This window comes from Entelurus aequoreus, linkage group LG01, assembly GCF_033978785.1.
Source record: "Entelurus aequoreus isolate RoL-2023_Sb linkage group LG01, RoL_Eaeq_v1.1, whole genome shotgun sequence".
NCBI lineage: Eukaryota > Metazoa > Chordata > Actinopteri > Syngnathiformes > Syngnathidae > Entelurus > Entelurus aequoreus.
Window position 1 is genome coordinate 87,695,329 of NC_084731.1, and position 21,354 is coordinate 87,716,682.

Sequence of the window (21,354 nt, forward strand, 5' to 3'; positions counted from 1 at the left end):
ATCTGTGGTCACCAAATCTGTGCCCCCCCTCTCCACGAAGGAGAGGGGGGCAGAGCAGAAAAGAAACGGCAGATCAACTGGTGTACAAGGGGGGTCTATTTAAAGGCTAGAGTATACAAATGAGTTTTAAGATGGGACTTAAATACTTCTACTGAGGTAGCATCTCTAACTGTTACCGGGAGGGCATTCCATAGTACTGGAGCCCGAATAGAAAACGCTCTATAGCCCGCAGACTTTTTTTGGGCTCTGGGAATCACTAATAAGCCGAGTTCTTTGAACGCAGATTTCTTGCCGGGACACATGGTACAATACAATCAGCCAGATAGGATGGAGCTAGACCGTGTAGTATTTTATACGTAAGTAGTAAAACCTTAAAGTGTCATTTTAAGTGCACAGGAAGCCAGTGCAGGTGAGCCAGTATAGGTATATATGCATATAGTTGTATAAAGGTATATACAGTATAGGCGTAATATGATCAAACTTTCTTGTTCTTGTCAAAAGTCTAGCAGCCGCATTTTGTACCAACTTTTAATGCTAGACATAGGGAGACCCGAAAATAATACTTTACAGTAATCGAGACGAGATGTAACGAACGCATGAATAATGATCTCAGCGTCGCTAGTGGACAAAATGGAACGAATTTTAGCGATATTACGGAGATGAAAGAAGGCCGTTTTAGTAACACTCTTAATGTGTGACTCAAACGAGAGAGTTGGGTCGAAGATAATACCCAGATTCTTTACCGAGTCACCTTGTGTAATTGTTTGATTGTCAAATGTTAAGGTGGTATTATTAAATAGATGTCGGTGTCTAGCAGGACCGATAATCAACATTTCCGTTTTCTTAGCGTTGAGTTGCAAAAAGTTAGCGGACATCCATTGTTTGATTTCATTAAGACACGCCTCCAGCTGACTACAATCCGGCGTGTTGGTCAGCTTTAGGGGCATGTAGAGTTGAGTGTCATCAGCATAACAGTGAAAGCTAACACCGTATTTGCGTATGATGTCGCCTAGCAGCAGCATGTAAATACTAAAGAGTGCAGGGCCAAGAACCGAACCCTGGGGAACTCTACACGTTACCTTGACATAGTCCGAGGTCACATTGTTATGGGAGTAGCATCCTGTCAGTAAGATAGGAGTTAAACCAAGACAAGGCTAAGTCTGACATCCCAATACGTGTTTTGATACGCTCTAATAAAATATTATGATCGACGGTACTATGAATCATATTCGATGCTAAGACATGGCTAGGTAGCTAACGGCGAACGTCCATTCGCCGTCGGCAGTGTTTTAGCTACTTCTAAATCACTAATCCTCGCTTCCATGGCGATAAATAAAGTAAGTTTCTTACAAGTATCATCCCTGCAGGACGAGGAATAGCTAAACATGTTTCACTACACACCGTAGCTCACCGGCGTCAAAATGTAAACAAACGCCATTGGTGGATCTACACCTAACATCCACTGTAATGATACCAAGTACAATATTGTATCTAGTCGGTATTACTATGATTACGTCAATATTTTTTGGCATCATAACATCTTCTTTCGGTTTTTTTAAAATGTGTGCTATGTTTATAAACTCTGGAAATATGCCCCTGGACACATGAGGACTTTGAATATGACCAATGTATGATCCTGTAACGACTTGGTATCAGATTGATACCCAAATTTGTGGTATCATCCAAAACTAAAGTAAAGTATCAAACAACAGAAGAATAAGTGATTATTACATTTTAACAGAAGTGTAGATAGAACATGTTAAAGGAGAAAGTAAGCAGATATTAACAGTAAATGAACAAGTAGTTTAATAATTCATTTTCTACCACTTGTCCTTAATAATGTTGACAAATTAATAGAATAGGAAATGACACAATATGTTACTGCATATGTCAGCAGAATAAATTAGGAGCTTTTGTTTGTTTACTTACTACTAAAAGACAAGTTGTCTTGTATGTTCACTACTTTTTAAGGACAAACTAGCAATAACAAACATGTTTAATGTACCGTAAGATTTTTTGTTAAAATAAAGACAAAATCGCATTTTTTTTGTGTTCCCCTTTATTTAGAAAAGTATCTAAATCATTTTGGTACCAAAATATTGGTATCGAGATAACACTACTTACAACAAATAATAACTTTATTAAGTTTTTAGTGTGTAGAGATGTATTTAGAAAGATTTGAGAAGGACTACTACAGGTGCACGTGTATGACGATCAGCTGCTCAAGGTGAGCCACAGTGGCGTGCGGGGGGGCATAAATCTGCATAGGTAATGATGAGATGCCGCGAAGGGCTCACTTAGAGCTATTACACAAGGTTAGTGGGGTGGTTGACTGCATTAAAAAGGGGAGAGTCACAGACATAGAACATTTCCTTGAAATGTATGCAAAATGATGCAAATGACCTCATGTGGAATGCATGGAAGCCTTGAAGGCCGCGCTTGTCGTCATTCACATCTTGAAAACATTTGACTATATATTTTTTTATTGTACCCCCGTTTATTGTGCTGCTGTTTGACAGGTTGGGCTGCTGGAGGGGAAGTGGTGGAGGGGGTTACTACACCCTCTTCCTGTCATGTAGCGTAACATCGGACACACTGTCAGCGTTGTAGTCTGCCTGCGAGTCAGATGTTTATGTCCGTGTTTGATCCATCGCTCATGTCTGAGCTCGTATGTTCCTCAATGACGGATGGCCTCCTCCTCTCGTCCTCGTGTCCTCTTAGGGTCGGAGTTCTGCTTCCGCAATTTCACCAGCAGCTCCGGGATGATCGAGTCGCCGGGCTTCCCCGATAAGTACCCGCACAACCTGGAGTGCTCCTACATGATCATCGCGCCGGCCCACATGGACATCGCCCTCACCTTCTTGACCTTTGACCTGGAGAACGACCCCCTGATGGTGGGAGAGGGGGACTGCAAATACGACTGGTTGGACGTGTGGGACGGACTTCCGCAAGGTAAGCGCACTCTTGTTCAAGGCGAAGCAGTTTGTTCTTAAAATGTACCGTATTTTACCGACTATAGAGCGCATCGGTATATAAGCCGCACCCTCTAAATCAGGGGTGTCAAACGTATGGCCCGCGGAACGGATCAGGCCCACAAACAGGTTTTATCCGGCTCACGGGATGAGTTTGCTTAGTATAAAAATGAGCTGAACATTTTGAATGAAAGAAACTGCTGTTCTAAAAGTGTCCACTGGATGTCGCACAAGCAATTCTTTGTATCCCCGGGTGAGAGCCATGACTTCCGAGGGGGAGGAGCTCTGTGCCGTGTAAACATATACAAACTTACGCTGCTTATTGTGTGAATGCTCCAAAGCATTCACACAATATGGTTTGCTACACCAAAATGCATCTATTTATTATTATTCCTCTACTTCTTCTTCTCCAGTTTTTGGCGCGCTCTGCCTTTCACATTTTTCATCTGATTCAAACTGGACTAACTTCAAATTTTTCAGCCTATTTGGAAATCGCGGGCTTTCCCTTGACGAATTCCAAAAATTGCCAGATTTCCCAGGATTCCCGGTTTTCCGGGACATTTTTACCCATTTAAAATGAATTGGCCATTTTTCAAACTTTCACTATTTCCAAATTTTTCAACCTATTCAAACCATTCCACCTTCAACATATTCCACCACTCTGGAAATTCAAACTATCATTTTTCCAAGTTCAAAAAAATTCCAGGATTTTGCAGAATTCCTGGTTTTCCAAAGCCCTATTTTCACCCTTTTTTCTGGCGACTACTCCTCTCACATTTTTCAACCTATTCAAACCATTCCACCTTCAACATATTCCACCATTCTGGAAATTCAAACTATCATTTTTCCAAGTTCAAAACAATTTCAGGATTTTCCAGAATTCCTGCTTTTTCCAAAGCCATATTTCCATCCTTTTATCTGGCGACTACTCCTCCCACATTTTTCAACCCACTTCAACCGTTCCACCGTCAAAACATTCCTCTTAATTAGGACAAAAAAAGAAATTGTTTTTTGAACTGGAAAAATTCCCGGTTTTCCCAAATTTCCAGGAATTCCGTAATACCGTTTCTCAATTCAACATGTTACTACTTCAAAATTTCTCTACCGATTTGAAAAATGTCAACACCAACCATTTCAACTCATTCAGACCATTCAAGTTTTTAGCATTTTCAAAAATAATTCCCGCTTTTCCTGAAATTCCCAATTATTTTGGAAATTCCCATTGAAATCAATGGGACATTCTTCAAAGTTCCACAATTCCCACATTTGGCATCTGATTCAAACTGTTCCGACTTAAAAAAAAATTCAGCCTGTTCAAAATTGTGTGCTCTAATATAACAATTCCAAAAAAATACAGGATTTCAGTTCAACTTCAGCTTTGGAGCATTCACACGCAATTCCTTCAGGAATTGCCTTGTCTAGTTATTCCTCTACTTCTTCTTCTCCAGATTTTGGCTCGATCTACCTTCCACATTTTTCATGCGATTCAAACCGGTCCAACTTCAAACTGTTCAGCCTATTCGGGAATCGCGGGCTTTCCCTTGACAAATTCCGAAAGTTGCCAGATTACCCAGGATTCCCGGTTTTCCGGGACATTTTCCCCATTTAAAATGAATTTCAAACTTTCACCATTTCCACATTTTTCAACCTATTGAAACCATTCCACCTTCAACATATTCCACCACTCTGGAAATTCAAACTATCATTTTTCCAAGTTCAAAAAAATTCCAAGATTTTCCAGAATTCCTGGTTTTCCAAAGCCCTTTTTCCACCCTTTTTTCTGGCGACTACTCCTCCCACATTTTTCAACCCACTTCAACCATTCCACCGTCAAAACATTCCTCTTAATTAGGACAAAAAACAAAGTTTTAGTTGTTTTCTGGAAAAATTCCCGGTTTTCCAGAAATTCCAGGAATTCCGTAATACCAATTCAACATGTTACTACTTCAACATTTCTGTACCGATTTGAAAAATGCCAACACCAACCATTTCAACTCATTCAGACCATTCAAGTTTTTTAGCATTTAAAAAAAAAATTCCAGCTTTTCCTGAAATTCCCAATTTTTTTTGAAATTCCCATTGAAATCAATGGGACATTCTTCAAAGTTCCACAATTCCCACAATTTGCATCTGATCCAAACCGTTCCAACTTCAAAATATTCAGCCTGTCTAGGAATTGTGTGTTTTACTTCAACAATTCTAAAATACATTTTCCATAATTCCAATTTTTTTTTTCATTTTTCCCCATTCAAAATTAATTGCCAATTTTTCAAACTTCTACAATTCCCACATTCTTCAACCCATTCAAACCATTCCACCTTCAACATATTGCACTCCACCTATACATTCAATCACACACTTTCCCAAGTTCCAAACCAAATTCCAGTTTTCCTGTAATTCTAACTTTTCAACATTCAAACCATTTCAACATTCATACTACATTCTGTCAGCATTTCAGTTCAACTTCAGCATTGGAGCATTCACACAGCAATTCCTTCAGGAATTGCTTCATCTAGTTAGTGATAGTATACAAAATGTAGATTGTTAAATTAATGCCTTGATTGTCAAAGATGTTGTTGGTAATAACCTGTGACATTTTTACCAAGATAAATGTTTTTGATAATCAGTGACACATTTACTGAGCGCACATATGCTGAAAAAAAATGTGTCATTCATGAAATGAGTCCAAATTCACAAGTTTTGCTTGAGGAAAATGAGGAAATTACGTTAATAACATACTTAATAAATGATAAATGATAAATGGGTTATACTTGTATAGCGCTTTTCTGACAGTATTTCCACATTTACCCATTCACACACACATTCACACACTGATGGCGGGAGCTGCCATGCAAGGCGCTAACCAGCAGCCATCAGGAGCAAGGGTGAAGTGTCTTGCCCAAGGACACAACGGACGTGACTAGGAAGGTAGAAGGTGGGAATTGAACCCCAGTAACCAGCAACACTCCGATTGCTGGCACAGCCACTCTACCAACTTCGCCACGCCGTCCCTTTAATTTGATTTTGATATTATTTATTTAATCTTCTGATAGATGAAAAATTAACACCAATGGGAGCATTTTAAAACTCTGCCAGACTCAATTCCACCTATTTGACTGATAAACATTATCACATCATTTAGTCTAAAAGTATAAATAAGGACAAATAAAAAATAGAATATGTAAGTGTAAAAACCAACTATATTATTTGTACATTTTCAGAACGTGCTTATTGTGTCTATTTTTATACACCCAAAACAATCTGATGTTGTCTTTGTTCTTAAGTTATAATGCCATGATTTTACCAGTCCGGCCCACTTAGGAATGAATTTTCCACCATGTGGCCGCTGAGCTAAAATCAGTTTGACACCCCTGCACTAAATTTTCAAATCATTATTTTTCCATATCGGACTATAAGCCGCAGATATATAAAGTTAGTTAAACACTAAGCACTTAACATGCAGGAACGTCCTTAGCGGTAGCTTTGTATCAGCTTCCTGCACGCGATATGATCAAGAAATCTGCCATTTTTGAGATTTTTACTTAATAAAATGTAAAAAAAAAAAATGTAAAAAAAAGATTGTAAACATACAGAAAATTATTTTATAACAGTTTAAATCAGGGGTGTCAAACTCATTTTAGATCGGGGGCCACATGGAGAAAAATCTACTCCCAAGTGGACACGGACTGGCAAAATCACGGCATGATAAGTTAAAAATAAAGACAACTTCTGATTGTTTTCTTTGTTTAAAAATAGAACAAGCACATTCTGAAAATGTACATGGGGTGTTGTTTACACTTACATGTTGCGGTTAATAGTATTCTACCTTTATTTGTCGTTATCTATACTTTCTGAATAAATTATGTGACAATGTTCATCAGTCAACTCATTGGTGTTCATTTTCCATCTATCAAGATAAAAAAAATATCAAAATCAAATTACAGGATGTTATTTATGTAGTTTGATCATTTTCCTCGACTGGTGCACTAATAAGATCATGTGGTTAATTTTTTTTTTAAGTACCGGTATGTAACATCATCTACAAAGAATTGCTATTGCGACATCTAGTGGACACATTTAGAACAGCAGTTTCTTTCATTCAAAAATTTCGGCTCATTTTCATACTTTGCAAACTCATCCCGCGGGCCGGATAAAACCTGTTTGTAGGCCGTACGTTTGACACCTCTGGTTTAAATGAACAAACAATTCAGTTTTTTTATGTTGCCTGGCCTGACCGCACGTCCCTGGTGTGCACACACACACAGAACACAGAAAATGCTTCACGCGTATGCAGACCCCAAATGGACGTTACGTCAGTTTCCCAAGCAGGAAGCGCTGGCTTTGATGTGCACAGCCTTGCCTTCTATTCCTTTGCGTCACATAGAGGAAATATTATTTCACTCTGACAGCTAAAAGTTCTTCGACACCTCAAAGGAGCAGCCTTTTCCCATGCCCCCCCCCCCCCCTCTCCATAATAACACCCTTCATCACCTCCTTCCTATCCTCCCTGCGCTCCATCCTTATCACCTTGTGTTTCCTTCCTCCCACGGGTGAGAGTGAGGGCCGCGATGAGAATCTCTTTGCCTCCGATGATAAGTGTCAGGAAAGTGACCAATCAGGAAGTGGGAAAGCAAAAACATTTGTAATGGGGGGCTTTGATAGTCGCCACCAAAGGGTAATTGCCGCTGTACCGCTAACGAAAACCACATTAGTGGAAAACAATGGTAGTGATTTGCGAATCGACACTGGAATATCGACACTGCCGATACCAGTCAAAGTGTGCGGGGGCCATGTTGATATTTTTTTATTTTCAAAAAAATTGTAAAAACAGACTTTGTGTCAGATTTGTATTATGGGGGATGGGTAAGCTACTTGGAAAATGCAGTAAGCTAAGCTACAAGTTACTTTTGATAAAATATAGCTAAGCTACAGGGGAAGCTATAAGGGACAAGCGGTACAAAATGGATGGATGGATATATATATATATATATATATATATATATACACACACGTTAGGTCAGGAAAAAACACAGGCTATTTCATCCCTACAAGCCTGTTTCGCAGGTTTCTCTGCTCTTCAGAAAATCCCCTGAAGAGCAGAGGAACCTGCGAAACAGGCTTGTAGGGATGAAATAGCCTTCCGGGGATTTTCTGAAGAGCAGAGAAACCTGCGAAACAGGCTTGTAGGGATGAAATAGCCTTCAGGGGATTTTCTGAAGAGCAGAGAAACCTGCAAAACAGGCTTGTAGGGATGAAATAGCCTCTGTTCCCCCCCCCCTACAAGCCTGTTTCGCAGGTTCTCTGCTCTTCAGAAAATCCCCTGAAGAGCAGAAAAACCTGCGTAACAGGCTTCAGAAAATCCCCTGAAGAGCAGAAAAACCTGCGTAACAGGCTTGTAGGGGAAAAAACACAGATAAGGGGATTTTCTGAAGAGCAGAGAAACCGGCGAAACAGGCTTGTAGGGATCAGATAGCCTCTGTGTTTTTTTCCCCTACAAGCCTGTTTCGCAGGTTCTCTGCTCTTCAGAAAATCCCCTGAAGAGCAGAGAAACCTGCGTAACAGGCTTGTAGGGGGGGAAAAAAACAGAGGCTATTTCATCCCTACAAGCCTGTTTTGCAGGTTTCTCTGCTCTTCAGAAAATCCCCTGAAGGCTATTTCATCCCTACAAGCCTGTTTCGCAGGTTTCTCTGCTCTTCAGAAAATCCCCTGAAGGCTATTTCATCCCTACAAGCCTGTTTCGCAGGTTCCTCTGCTCTCCAGGGGATTTTCTAAAGAGCAGAGAAACCTGCTCTTCAGAAAATCCCCTGAAGAGCAGAGAAACCTGCATAACAGGCTTGTAGGGATGAAATAGCCTCTGTGTTTTTTCCTGACCTAACGTATATTCCGCTCTACCAATCGGCTCTAGCCAATTGTGACTCATCCTACAAACACAAACTAATCATCTTGGATTTTCTCCGTTAAGTATGGATGTTCTCATTCTTCCAGGTCATTGTATATTCTCCATATTATGAGGGGGGCCTGGATTGGCAGTCCATTTTCTCTCTTTGTAGCTTGTAGCTTTGATGCAAGCTACCTCGCCACATGGCTCTAAAAATAGCTACAGGAATCGCTACAAGTTCAAAAAGTAGCTAAGCTACTGGAAAATGTAGTTAAGTAGTTAAGCTTAGTTTTTTTTAGTTTTTTTTTTTATGTTAAAAACACGTTTTTAACTTTGTTACATGCAGCTAAGTACATTATTATTATTATTAATTCTCAGTTAACATTTTTTAGTTTTTTTTCATTACATTCTGATTTTTGCTCTTTTTTTCTTACTTTGGTTATGTTAATATGTTTGCACAAAGTATCGGTATCGAATCTGTATCACCGATACCAGCCTAAATTTTACTTGGTATCGGATCTTAAAGAAAATCACTGGTATCGCACATCACTAATAAATTGCACTTTTGCACCCTTAAGCTCCTTTTCATTTATTTTCTCTCTCCTTTATTTAGATGATATCTATGAGGCAAAGGACTGATGACTTGCGGTAATTATTCCATTTGCAGTTGCTAAAAAGGGATCCATGTGGATTTCAAATGCCAATTATAGCCTTGAATTTGGGAGCTCAGCTAGCCGCAGACATTCAAAGTCGGGAATTAGGAGGAAATCAAAGTGTAGCCCAGTTTGAGGGAGCCCAGTTTTCAGGCGTGAAAGAGTCTTGGCAGACAAGAGGAAAGGGTGAAGAATCCGGCGTCTGGCGAGGGAGCACCTCTTGAGACTGCTGTAATCCTTATTGGTGGATGTGTGTGTGTGTGTGTGTGTGTGTGTGTGGGTGTGCGTGCACGCGTGCATGCGGATGATCCCAGTGCAGCTTGCATTAAGGCGGGGATTCCAGTTCCCCTGCTGGGGTCTGGCTAAGACACATGGAGCAGATGGACTGAGGGATGGACAGGGCAGAGAAAGGCATTATGGGAGGAAGATGGCGGGTGTTGGGATGGAGGGCATGTGGCGACTCATTTGCCTTTACTTAGCAGTGTTGTTAGTGGAATAAAAGTTGTTTTCTCAAAAACAACACTTTACTTGTGTTTCTGGAAAATCTAACTGTATTTATTTGTCTGCAGTGTCACCACTGATCGGGCGGTACTGTGGTACCAAGATCCCGCCTGAGATCCAGTCATCCTCCGGCCTGCTGTCCCTCTCCTTCCACACGGACATGGCGGTGGCCAAAGACGGCTTCTCTGCCCGCTACAACATGACGCGCAAAGAAGTCAGAGACTGTGAGTACTCTGCGCGGGGCGTTTGTAATCCTAATTGTAGCCAAAGTGTGTTTCGGTTTTTCCTCCATGACACTTCTGTGTAGCGGGGTAGATGGGACTGTAGGGATGGGTACCTTTCACATTTGGATCGATAGTTGGGTTTTTAACGATAGACCGATGCGCCCAGATATATAGTTTTAAAAGTGAGCAATTCGCCTGCATCGGTAGTAGCCACTTCAATCGATAAGAATTAGCTGTGAATCCCTAGATTAAACCGAGTATTGCGCAAAAATAGAAATCCGTAGACGTTTTTTGTCCATGAAAAGATTCACGCTCTTGCTACTTTAGCTTACCGTATTTTCCGCACTATAAGGCGCACCGGATTATAAGGCGCACCTTCAATGAATGGCATATTCTAAAATTTGTTCATATATAAGGCGCACCGCATTATAAGGCGCATAGAATAGACGCTACAGTAGAGGCTGGGGTTACGTTATGCATCCCGTAGTTGCGAGACCTGTTGTGGCTCAATATTGGTCCATATATAAGGCGCACCGGATTATAAGGCGCACTTTCAGCTTTTGAGAAAATTGGAGGTTTTTAGGTGCGCCTTATAGTGCGGAAAATACGGTACATAACTGAAGACGAGAAAGAATGTAAATACACGGACCAGGTGTCGCACAAGACGAGTTTAACTTTAAAACTCACTGTTTGATTTAATGTGAATCGATACCTAGTTGTACCAATGGACTACTGTTGGTACCTTGAAATGTACCGAATTTGGTACTCGTCCCTACTTGCCTGCTAGTTTCTGGCTGCTATCAGGCTTTCAACATAGGGCTGGGACAATAATTCAAAAAGTTAAAGTTAAAGTACAAAAGTACAAAACAAGCATACACAACGAATGGTAGGTCATTCTGGTTAATGTCCATGGGGACAGAGTTTATAAAGTCACCAAAAAGGAATGGACAATGAAGGTGAAGGCAAAAGAGTGAGGAGTGTCCTGACCAGATATCTAGATCCCTAGTTTGATTGATATAAAATTGTCTTTATCACATTGTTTACTTCCACATGTCCATTATTGTGTAGTGAATCAGGTGTGATTCACTACAATAGGGCCCCACAGTGCACTGGATTCCAGTTAATTGAAATACCACAACATTGGATATTGTTCAGATAAGTTACATTTAAGAACTTGCACACAAAGCAACACTGGAGGTGACTATGACGTGCGCATTTTCCGCGCATGCGTACTAGGTTGCGTTAGGCCGGCGGACAGAGGGAGGGAGGGGGTCTTAAACGACCATTGTGTGTGTGTGGACAAGGATAAGGTTAGGTGGGATTTACCCTGGATAACCTTAAAGAACATTTTACATCAATCAAACTAGGGATCTAGATATCTGGTCAGGACACTCCTCACTCTTTTGCCTTCACGTTCATTCTCCATTCGTTTTTGGTGACTTTATAAACGCTTGACCTAGACGTTGAGTCTGCGACATACATGGCGGACAATAACTGATACAGTCTGCTTTGCCAGTCCAAATGCATTCGCTGTTTTCCGTAGTCTTCCCTTGTCAGCCAGGTAATACAAAGCACATGCAACCTTTTTTTATCACATCCACTTGAGCCCGCATTCTCGTTGTCTCTCCTTCGAGAAATGGACAAAGTTTTTCACCAAGTTAGAATCGCAGCTGACCTGGACATTCGAAAGTTCTCTTGCCGTCTGCGAAGTGTTGTATCTGAAATAGCTGCAATCGCTTTCTCTTAAGGTATTCATGTGTGATTTCCACAAGCGTCTGTACAGACGGAAGGAGAAACACGGACATGTCTGGATGACTCGCCTTCATATTTCCAGTGGTTAGCGCCGAGTACGAAACCGCTTTATTATGAAGCTGGCTGTGGCGCGTTCTTCCTGACGTCACTTCCTCTCCAAACTCAGTTTGTAAACGATCACCATACAAAGCTAAGAGCCGGAGATTCAAGAAATACAAGGCGCACTTACCCGTGTAAAAAATATTCCAAGGAGGGAGACCTTAAACGATGATTTAGTGTGGCTGACACGGGGCGTAGGCTAAATAATTATTAGTTTAAGGAGTTATCCGGCTTAGTGTAAACAATTTCTCCACTATTTGTAGACACTCATATTTCTTCATCTCACCTCTGTGTCTTACCCACTTTAATGCTAATTCAATCCCACAGAAGAAGCCATTTTCTTATTTAAAATTAACTTCACCTCAATTTAGCTCTTCTGACTCTCTCGGCCCTTTTCTCTCTGTAAATTTACACTCACGTCGTCCTGGTGTATAACATGCTACCTTTTTACCCCCGCCATCTATTAAAATACAGCTCAATTTCTTTTCTCTTTCCCTCCATCAGCGTTTCACTGCAGCATGGCGCTCGGCATGGAATCGGGGAGGATCAGCGACGACCAGATCAGCGCCTCCACGAGCTTCTACGATAACCGCTGGTTGCCGCGACAGGCTCGCCTCAACAACCATGACAACGCCTGGACGCCCTCCGAGGACAGCAACAAGGAATACATCCAGGTCCGTTCATCTTTCATCAATGCAACTTTATTGTCTACACTAATTACTTTTGTAGACATTAAGACGAGCATTCTCAATAGGTCACGTTGCACAGCCTCTTAGACTCCAACTGCAGCGTGGTCAATAATATTGATGGGAGGAAAAGGGCACAAACCCCGGCAATACAAATATAAGCTTAGGTAATAAAAAATAAAAAAAAGAGTACTATGTTGCACACATAAGAACTAGGCTTGCGCAATGTAGATGATATACAATATAAATAATAATAATAATGCATGTTGATGACACATTCTAGCTGTGCCCCGCAAATTTGACAGTGACAAGCAAACGCATTGTGGCGTCCTCACTAGCAAGCTAACGGCTATATCAATAATCCTCGCCTCAATGGCGGCAAAGAAACAGTGCTTCTTACAAGTATTATTTATCACTGGAAGACCAGAGGGCACTGAATACATGCTACACTATGCACCCTAGCAGGATACAAAAAAGCATTGCTAACCGCCAAGCCGGAGCTCCTAAATCAGGGGTGTCCACTGAGGGCCGCACACGGAAAAATTTAAGCATGCGGGGGCCATTTTGATATTTTTCATTTTAAACCATAACAAAATATATGGATTTTTTTTTTTTTTTTAACCTTTAGGGCTCCCAGGGACCATAAAGGGTCTCAGTCATTAAAACGTTAAAAATAAGTAAAATTATTATTTTTTTTTTTTATTTAACGCTTACAGTAAATCTCTATATAATAATAATAATAATGGATTAGATTTTATATCGCGCTTTTCTATTGTTAGATACTCTAAGCGCTCACAGAGAAGTGGGAACCCATCAACTTCAGGTTGATAAAAAGTAAAAAAAAAAAAAAAAAGGTTTTATGCCTTTACTGTCAAAAAGAACTTTGTTTTTTATAGCAAAACTGGAAATATGCAGTATTTAGTAATTAGAACTCTAAAAGATCAATAATGCAGGACACCATTGATGTTAATTCTTTAATATTTTTGAGTAATCACAGTGAAAATATTAATAAAATTCCACTAAATATATTTGGGATGCAAAAGGTCCCCCACTCATAAAGTGATACATTTTTATTAGGTTTTTTTTAACTTTCAACACTTAAGTTACGAGATCAACTTCAGATATATCTGTTGATTTTACGTATGAACTATTATTTTGTTTTTATGCTCTTTTGTCAAAGAAATATTTGGTATTGCACACAATATATGCAATATTTTTTCCACATAAAACATTTTAAAGCGACATTTTTGAAGTAATTGGAGCCTTGAATAGGTCAATAATTCATTATAACATATATTGTTTGTCTTTTTTTTGGAGCAATGGCAAAAAAAAGAAAAAGAAAGAAAGAGAAAAGAAAAAAAAACAGCCTGCATGGCAGCTTTGTGTCAACATTGCAACTTTTTCTCGTTAGATCTCACCTCATTCCACTTTTTTAAATGTTTTTTTAAATTTTTCAATTTTTGCAGAGTGTGTGGCGGGCCGGTAAACAATTAGCTGCGGGTCGCAAATGGCCCCCGGGCCGCACTTTGGACACCCCTGTCCTAAATGTAAACAGGGGTGCGTGGTTCAATACAAATATCAACAGTAACGATACCACGTCTCGTATCACTCAATCAATGTTTATTTATATAGCCCTAAATCACAAGTGTCTCAAAGGGCTGCACAAGCCACAACGACATCCTCGGTTCAGATCCCACGTAAGGGCAAGGAAAAACTCACAAACCAGTGGGATGTCAATGTGAATGACTATGAGAAACCTTGGAGAGGACCGCAGATGTGGGTGACCCCCCCACCCCCTCTAGGGGAGACCGGATGCAATGGACGTCGAGTGGGTCTAGCATAATATTGCGAAAGTCCAGTCCATAGTGGATCTAACATAATAGTGAGAGGCCAGTCCATAGTGGGGCCAGAAGGAGACCATACAGAGCGCAAAGATGTCCCCAACCGATGCACAGGCGAGCGGTCCACCCCGGGTCCCGACTCTGGACAGCCAGCACTTCATCCATGGCCACCGGACCTGTGCCCCCCCTTCCACTAGGGAGAAGGGGGCAGAAAAGATAAGAAACGGCAGATCAACTGGTCTAAAAAGGGGGTCTATTTAAAGGCTAGATTATACAAATGAGTTTTAAGATGGGACTTAAATACTTCTACTGTATCAGTTGCTGGTCGATGCTACAGTGACTAGATCAGGGGTGTCAAACTCATTTTAGATCGGGGGCCACGTGGAGAAAAATCTACTCCTAACTGGGCCGGACTGGTAAAATCACCGCACGATAAGTTAAAAATAAAGACAACTTCAGATTGTTTTCTTTGTTTAAAAATAGAAGAAGCACATTCGGAAATTGTACAAATCGTAATGTTGTTGGGGGTTTTTTACACTTAAATGTTGCGGTTAATAGTATTCTATCTTTATTTGTCGTTATTTATATTTTCTTAATAAATGATATGATGATGTTTATCAGTCAACTCATTGGTGTTAATTTTCAATCTATTAAGATAAAAAAAATTATATCAAAATCAAATTACAGTATGTTATTTATGTAATTTGATCATTTTCCTCGACTGGTGTGCTAACATCATGTGGTTTATTTTGTACATATGTAGCTGCACTACCATGAGCTAATGCAACGAAATTGCGTTCTTATCTGTACTGCAAAGTTCAAATTTGAACGACAATAAAAAGAAGTCTAAGTCTAATCATTTACAAATATACAAAAAATTGCTATCGTGACATCCAGTGGACACATTTAGAACAGCTGTTTCTTTCATTCAAAAATTTCAGGTTCATTTTTATACTTCACAAAATTATCCCGCGGGCCGGATAAAACCTGTTCGCGGGCCTGATTTGGCCCTCGGGCCGTACGTTTGACACCCCTGGACTATATCGATATTTGACAATGAATAGCTAAAGATGCTACTCTATGCACCCTAGCAGGAAAAAAAAAAAGCATAGCTAACGGCTTAGCTCGAACTCTTGAATTGTTGGTGGATCGATAAAAATATCAACAGTAACGATACCAAGTAAAGTATCAGTATATGGTCAAAGCTACAGTGACTAGATTGATATTTTTTATTATCACAAAATCATTTTTTCATCGTTTTTGTTATTGTTTACAAACTTAGGAAATAAGAGCCAATAGTAGTTTTGTATCAATAATGATGTATGTAATGAAAGGAAATAAAGAAAACTTGATATTGTCGGATTTCAGTTGTGATTAAGATTTTAATGATATAATGATCCTGAAAATGTTAAGCGTAAACATTGGAAGGGTCAATACTGATCATGTAACTAGTTGGTATTTGATCAATACCCAAATTTGTAGTATCGCCTAAACAGTGTTTCTTAACCATAGGGCCATTGTTGGGCCGCGAGCGCCTCCTACAGGGCCGTTTCGCAGCTGTGGTCCCTATAGGCCGCAGCGGTACTCAGCTGTAATACACTTTTCCACCACTTGTGGCAGTAATGACAATATCAAACAAACGGAAGAAGTCTGGAGCTAAAGTCATAGAGAAGTTTCTTAAGCGCAAAAATTATGACTAAAGTGGTTTAATTTGATTGACAATTTAGTTAAGAAATATTGACTAATCATTTAGTTTATTTCAGCACAACATAATTGTATGTACATTTTAGTGTATGCAGTATATTTGGTTGGTACTTATTTTTTTAATCAGCCTGACCTAAGCCTAAGGTTTGTTTGTTAAATAAATAATAATCTTTGTGATTACCACATGGTTTCATATCATTTGACAAGGTTATAAACTGTAAGTATGTTATAAATAATTATTAAATATGATTAAAATTAGGAGTAAGATGAATAATTCAGTGTTAATATTTGAGTGGGTCCCGGGGCCCTCTGTAGTGGAAAAGTTGGGTCCCGAGGTCAAAAAGGTTAATGTAAATTATGGTACAACAGAAGAATAAAATACACTTTAACAAAAAGCAGAAAGTAACCAGATATTAACAGGAAATTAGCAAGTATAACAATAGTTTTGAGAATATAAAACAACTGGAAATGACGCAATATGTTACCCCATACATTAGGCGCCTTTATTACCCGTTCCAAAATGTTTCTACTATCATATATATGCCGTATAGCAGGGGTAGGGAACCTATGGCTCGCCAGCCAGATGTGGCTCTTTTGATGACTGCATCTGGCTCTCAGATAAATCTTAGCTGACATTGCTTAACAATGATAAGTAATGAATAATTCCGCTGGAAATCCCAGTGTTAAAAATAACGTTCAAAACATAAAACATTCTCATGCATTTTAATCCATTCATCCGTTTTCTACCGCACCTGTTCAAGAAGTCGCATTAACGGTAAGAAGTATTTTATTTATTATTGGTTAGCTTCAGAAAAACAATGTTATTCAAACGAATAAGAGACTTTTTATACTCAAAAATGTTGGTCTTGCTTAAAAATGCACGCATTTAGTTGTATTCAGTGTTAAAAAATATATTATATGGCTCTCACGGAAATACATTTTAAAATTATTTGGCTTTCATGGCTCTCTCTGCCAAAAAGGTTCCCGACCCCTGCCATATAATATACCATGATAAATATCTTTGGTAACACTTTAGTATGGGGAACATATTCACCATTAATTAGTTTCTTATTAACATGCAAATGAGTAACATATTGGCTCTTAATTAGTCATTATTAAGTAATTATTAATGCCTTATTCTGCATGGCCTTATTATACAACCAGTAAGCCATTAACTAAGAGTCTCCCCTCAATAACCTCAGAATTATTGCTTATTAGTAACCCTAACCCTTATATGTTCCCCTCGTGTCCAAATAACTCTAAATTAAGTCTTTGTTACTTTAATAAGCAACTAATTAATGGTGAATAGGTTCCCCATACTAAAGGGTTACCATATATTTATCACACTAAGCTCTGATATAAATCGCAATATATATTTTAGGCCAAATTTTCCAACCCCTAATAAGAACATACGTGCATACCCTCCTGAGAGCAGTTGACATTTGCGTTTTGCATAACAGGACTTTTTTTTTTTTTTTTCCTGAAATGTTCTCAGGAGGATCTGGAAATGAAGTCTCATTGATAACCCATGACAAAGAAGAACTGCAAACGGATGATAAGGAACGCGCTCATATTTATTTATGTTTCTATACATTCATGCATGCACCAGCGAGGGGAAGCGCGCTATGATGAATGACGGTGCTTCTTCGGAACACGTTCAAATACCATTGATCTTTGCGCTCCACACTTACACATGCCAACGCCACCCCCCGTCTTCCTGTGCCTGACGGCCGCCCTCCATCCTCGAACGCCTGCGTGACAAATAGACACGGCAGCGTGTCGTCTTGGTTGTCTACGTCAAACATCATAAATCCCCCAACGCTCGCTTTGCAGTCGCTCCCGTCCCATCCGTCACTCCCTATTAACAAGACACGTTTCATATTTAATTTGCTGTTTCCTTCATCTTCAAGGTTGACCTCCAGTTTCTGAAGGTCCTGGCGGGCATCGCCACCCAGGGTGCCATTTCCAAAGAGACACAGAAGTCTTACTATGTTACCACGTTCAAACTGGAGGTCAGCACCAACGGGGAGGACTGGATGATCTATCGGCATGGCAAGAACCACAAGGTACGATTGACTTTGGAATAGGGTTGTACGGTATACCGGTATTAGTATGGTACCGCGATAATAATGAATCCTTTTCGGTACGATACCGTCTCTGAAATCACAGAGTACTTAGGAGTACTTACAAACAGACACAGTGTGTACAAACGTTTGTAGACAGAAAAGGGAGAACGGATGCATTTTTGCTTAAAAACTAAAGATAAAGGTGTAGTTATAACACTGAAACACCTTTAAGACATGGCTAGCTAGCTAGCGGGTAACATTCAGCCCCCAGTCGGCAGTGTTTTAGCTACTTCTAAATCACTAATCCTCGCCTCCATGGCGACAAATAAAGTACGTTTCTTACAAGTATCATCCCTGCAGGACGAGGTATAGCTAAACATGCTTCACTACACACCGTAGCTCACCGGCATCAAAATGTAAACAAACACCATGGGTGGATCTACACCTAACATCCACTGTAATGATATCAAGTACAGGCACGTATCTAGTTGATACTACTATGATTACGACGATCTTCTTTCGTTTAAAAAAAATGTATATTATGTTTATAAACTCAGGAAATATGTCCCTGGACACAGGAGGACTTTGAATATGACCAATGTATGATCCTGTAACTACTTGGTATCGGATTGATACCAAAAATGTGTGGTATCATTCAAAACTAATGTAAAGTACCAAACAACAGAAGAATAAGTGATTATTACAATTTAACAGAAGTGTAGATAGAACATGTTAAAAGAGAAAGTAAGCAGATATTAACGGTAAATGAACAAGTATCCATCAATCAATCAATGGATGTTTACTTATATAGCCCTAAATCACGAGTGTCTCAAAGGACTGCACAAGCCACAACGACATCCTCAGATCCCACATCAGGGCAAGGAAAAACTCAACCCAATGGGACAATGAGAAACCTTGGAGGGGACCGCAGATGGACGTCGAGTGGATCTAGCATAATATTGTGAGAGTCCAGTCCATAGTAGATCTAACATAATAGTGAGAGTCCAGTCCATAGTGGATCTAACATAATAGTGAGAGTCCAGTCCATGGTGGATCTAACATAATAGTGAGAGTCCAGTCCACAGTGGGGCCAGCAGGAGACCATCCAAGCGGAGACAGGTCAGCAGATTAATAATACATTTTCTACCACTTGTCCTTAATAATGTTGACAAAATAATGACAAATGGCACAATATGTTACTGCATATGTCAGCAGACTAATAAGGAGCCTTTGTTTGCTTACTTACTACTAAAAGACAAGTTGTCTTGTATGTTCACTCTTTTATTTAAGGAATTAACTGCAATAAGAAACATATGTTTAATGTACCCTATGATTTTTTTTAAAATAAAGCCAATAATGCAATTTTTTTGTGGTCCCCTTTATTTAGAAAAGTACCGAAAAGTACCAAAATCATTTTAGTACCGGTACCAAAATATTGGTATCGTTACAACACTACTTTGGAACGTTAAACCCTAATCTGACCGCCCATTCCATTTTGGTACTGACATCTTTGACTTCCCCTTTAACACGACCCACACTGTGAACTGAACTGAACCGCACTGTAATGCAGTTGCACGCTGCATTCCTGGACCTTCTTCACCCGGGTCATGACTTTGGTCATAAGGCAAAGGAACAGATGATGGGAGGGAGGGGGGGAGAGATGGCAACAGAGACACGGGGGCAATCTGACAAACAAGAACAATGGCGTCCTCTGTGTGCCCTTTTCCGGCTGTGCTATCTGTTATCTTTCCAACACTGGCGCGCACATAATGCAAGTTTATTCATGAATATACCGTATGTGCAGTGCAGGAGGTTTTCAGGACATTGCATGGATTGTAACTGGACTGTTTTGGTTGTCTTAGTAGACATTGTATGAGTCAGCCAGTCAAAGACTAGATAGGACAGTACTAGTAGTCGAGGCTATAATTGTCCTATCTAGTCTTTAAGCACTAGTATCTAATGAAGTCTATTGGAGTTCTAGCTGTAGTCCAGTCTATTTAGTCTTTGAACATTAACTGATGGAGTCTATAGAAGCTCTAGCCTAGTCGAGACTAGAGCTGTCCTATCCAGTCTTTTTGCAATAATTGATGAAGTTCTAGTCTAGTCCAGACGAGCGATGTCTATATAGTCTCTGCGCATGAACTGACAAAGTTAAATTAAAGTTAAAGTATCAATGATTGTCACACACACACTAGGTGTGGTGAAATGTGTCCTCTGCATTTGACCCATCCCCTTGTTCACCCCCTGGGAGGTGAGGGGAGCATTGAGCAGCAGCGGTAACCACGCCCGCGAATCATTTTGGTGATTTAACCCCCAATTCCAACCCCTAAAGCTGAGTGCCAAGCGGGGAGGTAATGGGTACCATTTTTATAGTCTTTGGTATGACTCGAGTCTATTCGAGCTATATCTCTAGTCTAGTTGAGACTAGAGTTGTCCCATCTGGTAGTCTATGAACGTTACCTGAAGAAGCCTATTCTAGTTTTAATCTAGTTGATAACAGAGATGCCATATGTCTTTGCACTGTTGTCCTATCCAGCTCTAGTATAGTTGAGACACCTCTGTGTTAACTCTAGTCTAGTTGAGACTCGAGCTATCCTATGTGGTTTTTGCTTTGCTTATTATTTTGCCTATTAACTGATGAAGTCTAATCGAGCTCTAGTCTAGTCGAGACTACTACAGTTGTCCTATCTAGTCTTTGAGCACTTTTTAACCCTAGTCTAGTGCTGTCCTATCTCATCTTTGCGCATTAACTTAGGCTATTTGAGCTCTAACTGTAGTTAAGACTAGCGTTGTCCTATGTAGTCTTTAAACATTAACTGATAGGTCTATTCAAGCCTTAGCTAGTGTAGTAGAGTTTACAGCTGTCCTATCTAGTCTTTGATTATTGCTCCAACCATAGTCTAACTGGTATCTGGTTGTTTTAGAAGTAATTTCAACTGTTACCCGAGCAGGTGTCATCCGTTAGTCAGTCAAAACAC

General features: G+C 39.9%; 1 protein-coding gene across 3 annotated transcripts in view; it reads left to right on the forward strand.

Moving 5' to 3' along the window:
• Window positions 1–21,354, forward strand: part of nrp2a (neuropilin 2a) — a 199,613-nt gene that overhangs the window by 84,085 nt on the left and 94,174 nt on the right. For all 3 annotated transcript variants that reach the window (XM_062060193.1, XM_062060213.1, XM_062060202.1), the window contains 4 exons: window positions 2,722–2,952; window positions 10,073–10,228; window positions 12,584–12,753; window positions 18,221–18,376. In XM_062060193.1, the coding sequence (XP_061916177.1) occupies window positions 2,722–2,952; window positions 10,073–10,228; window positions 12,584–12,753; window positions 18,221–18,376 (713 nt within the window). The remainder of the gene's footprint in view (window positions 1–2,721; window positions 2,953–10,072; window positions 10,229–12,583; window positions 12,754–18,220; window positions 18,377–21,354) is intronic.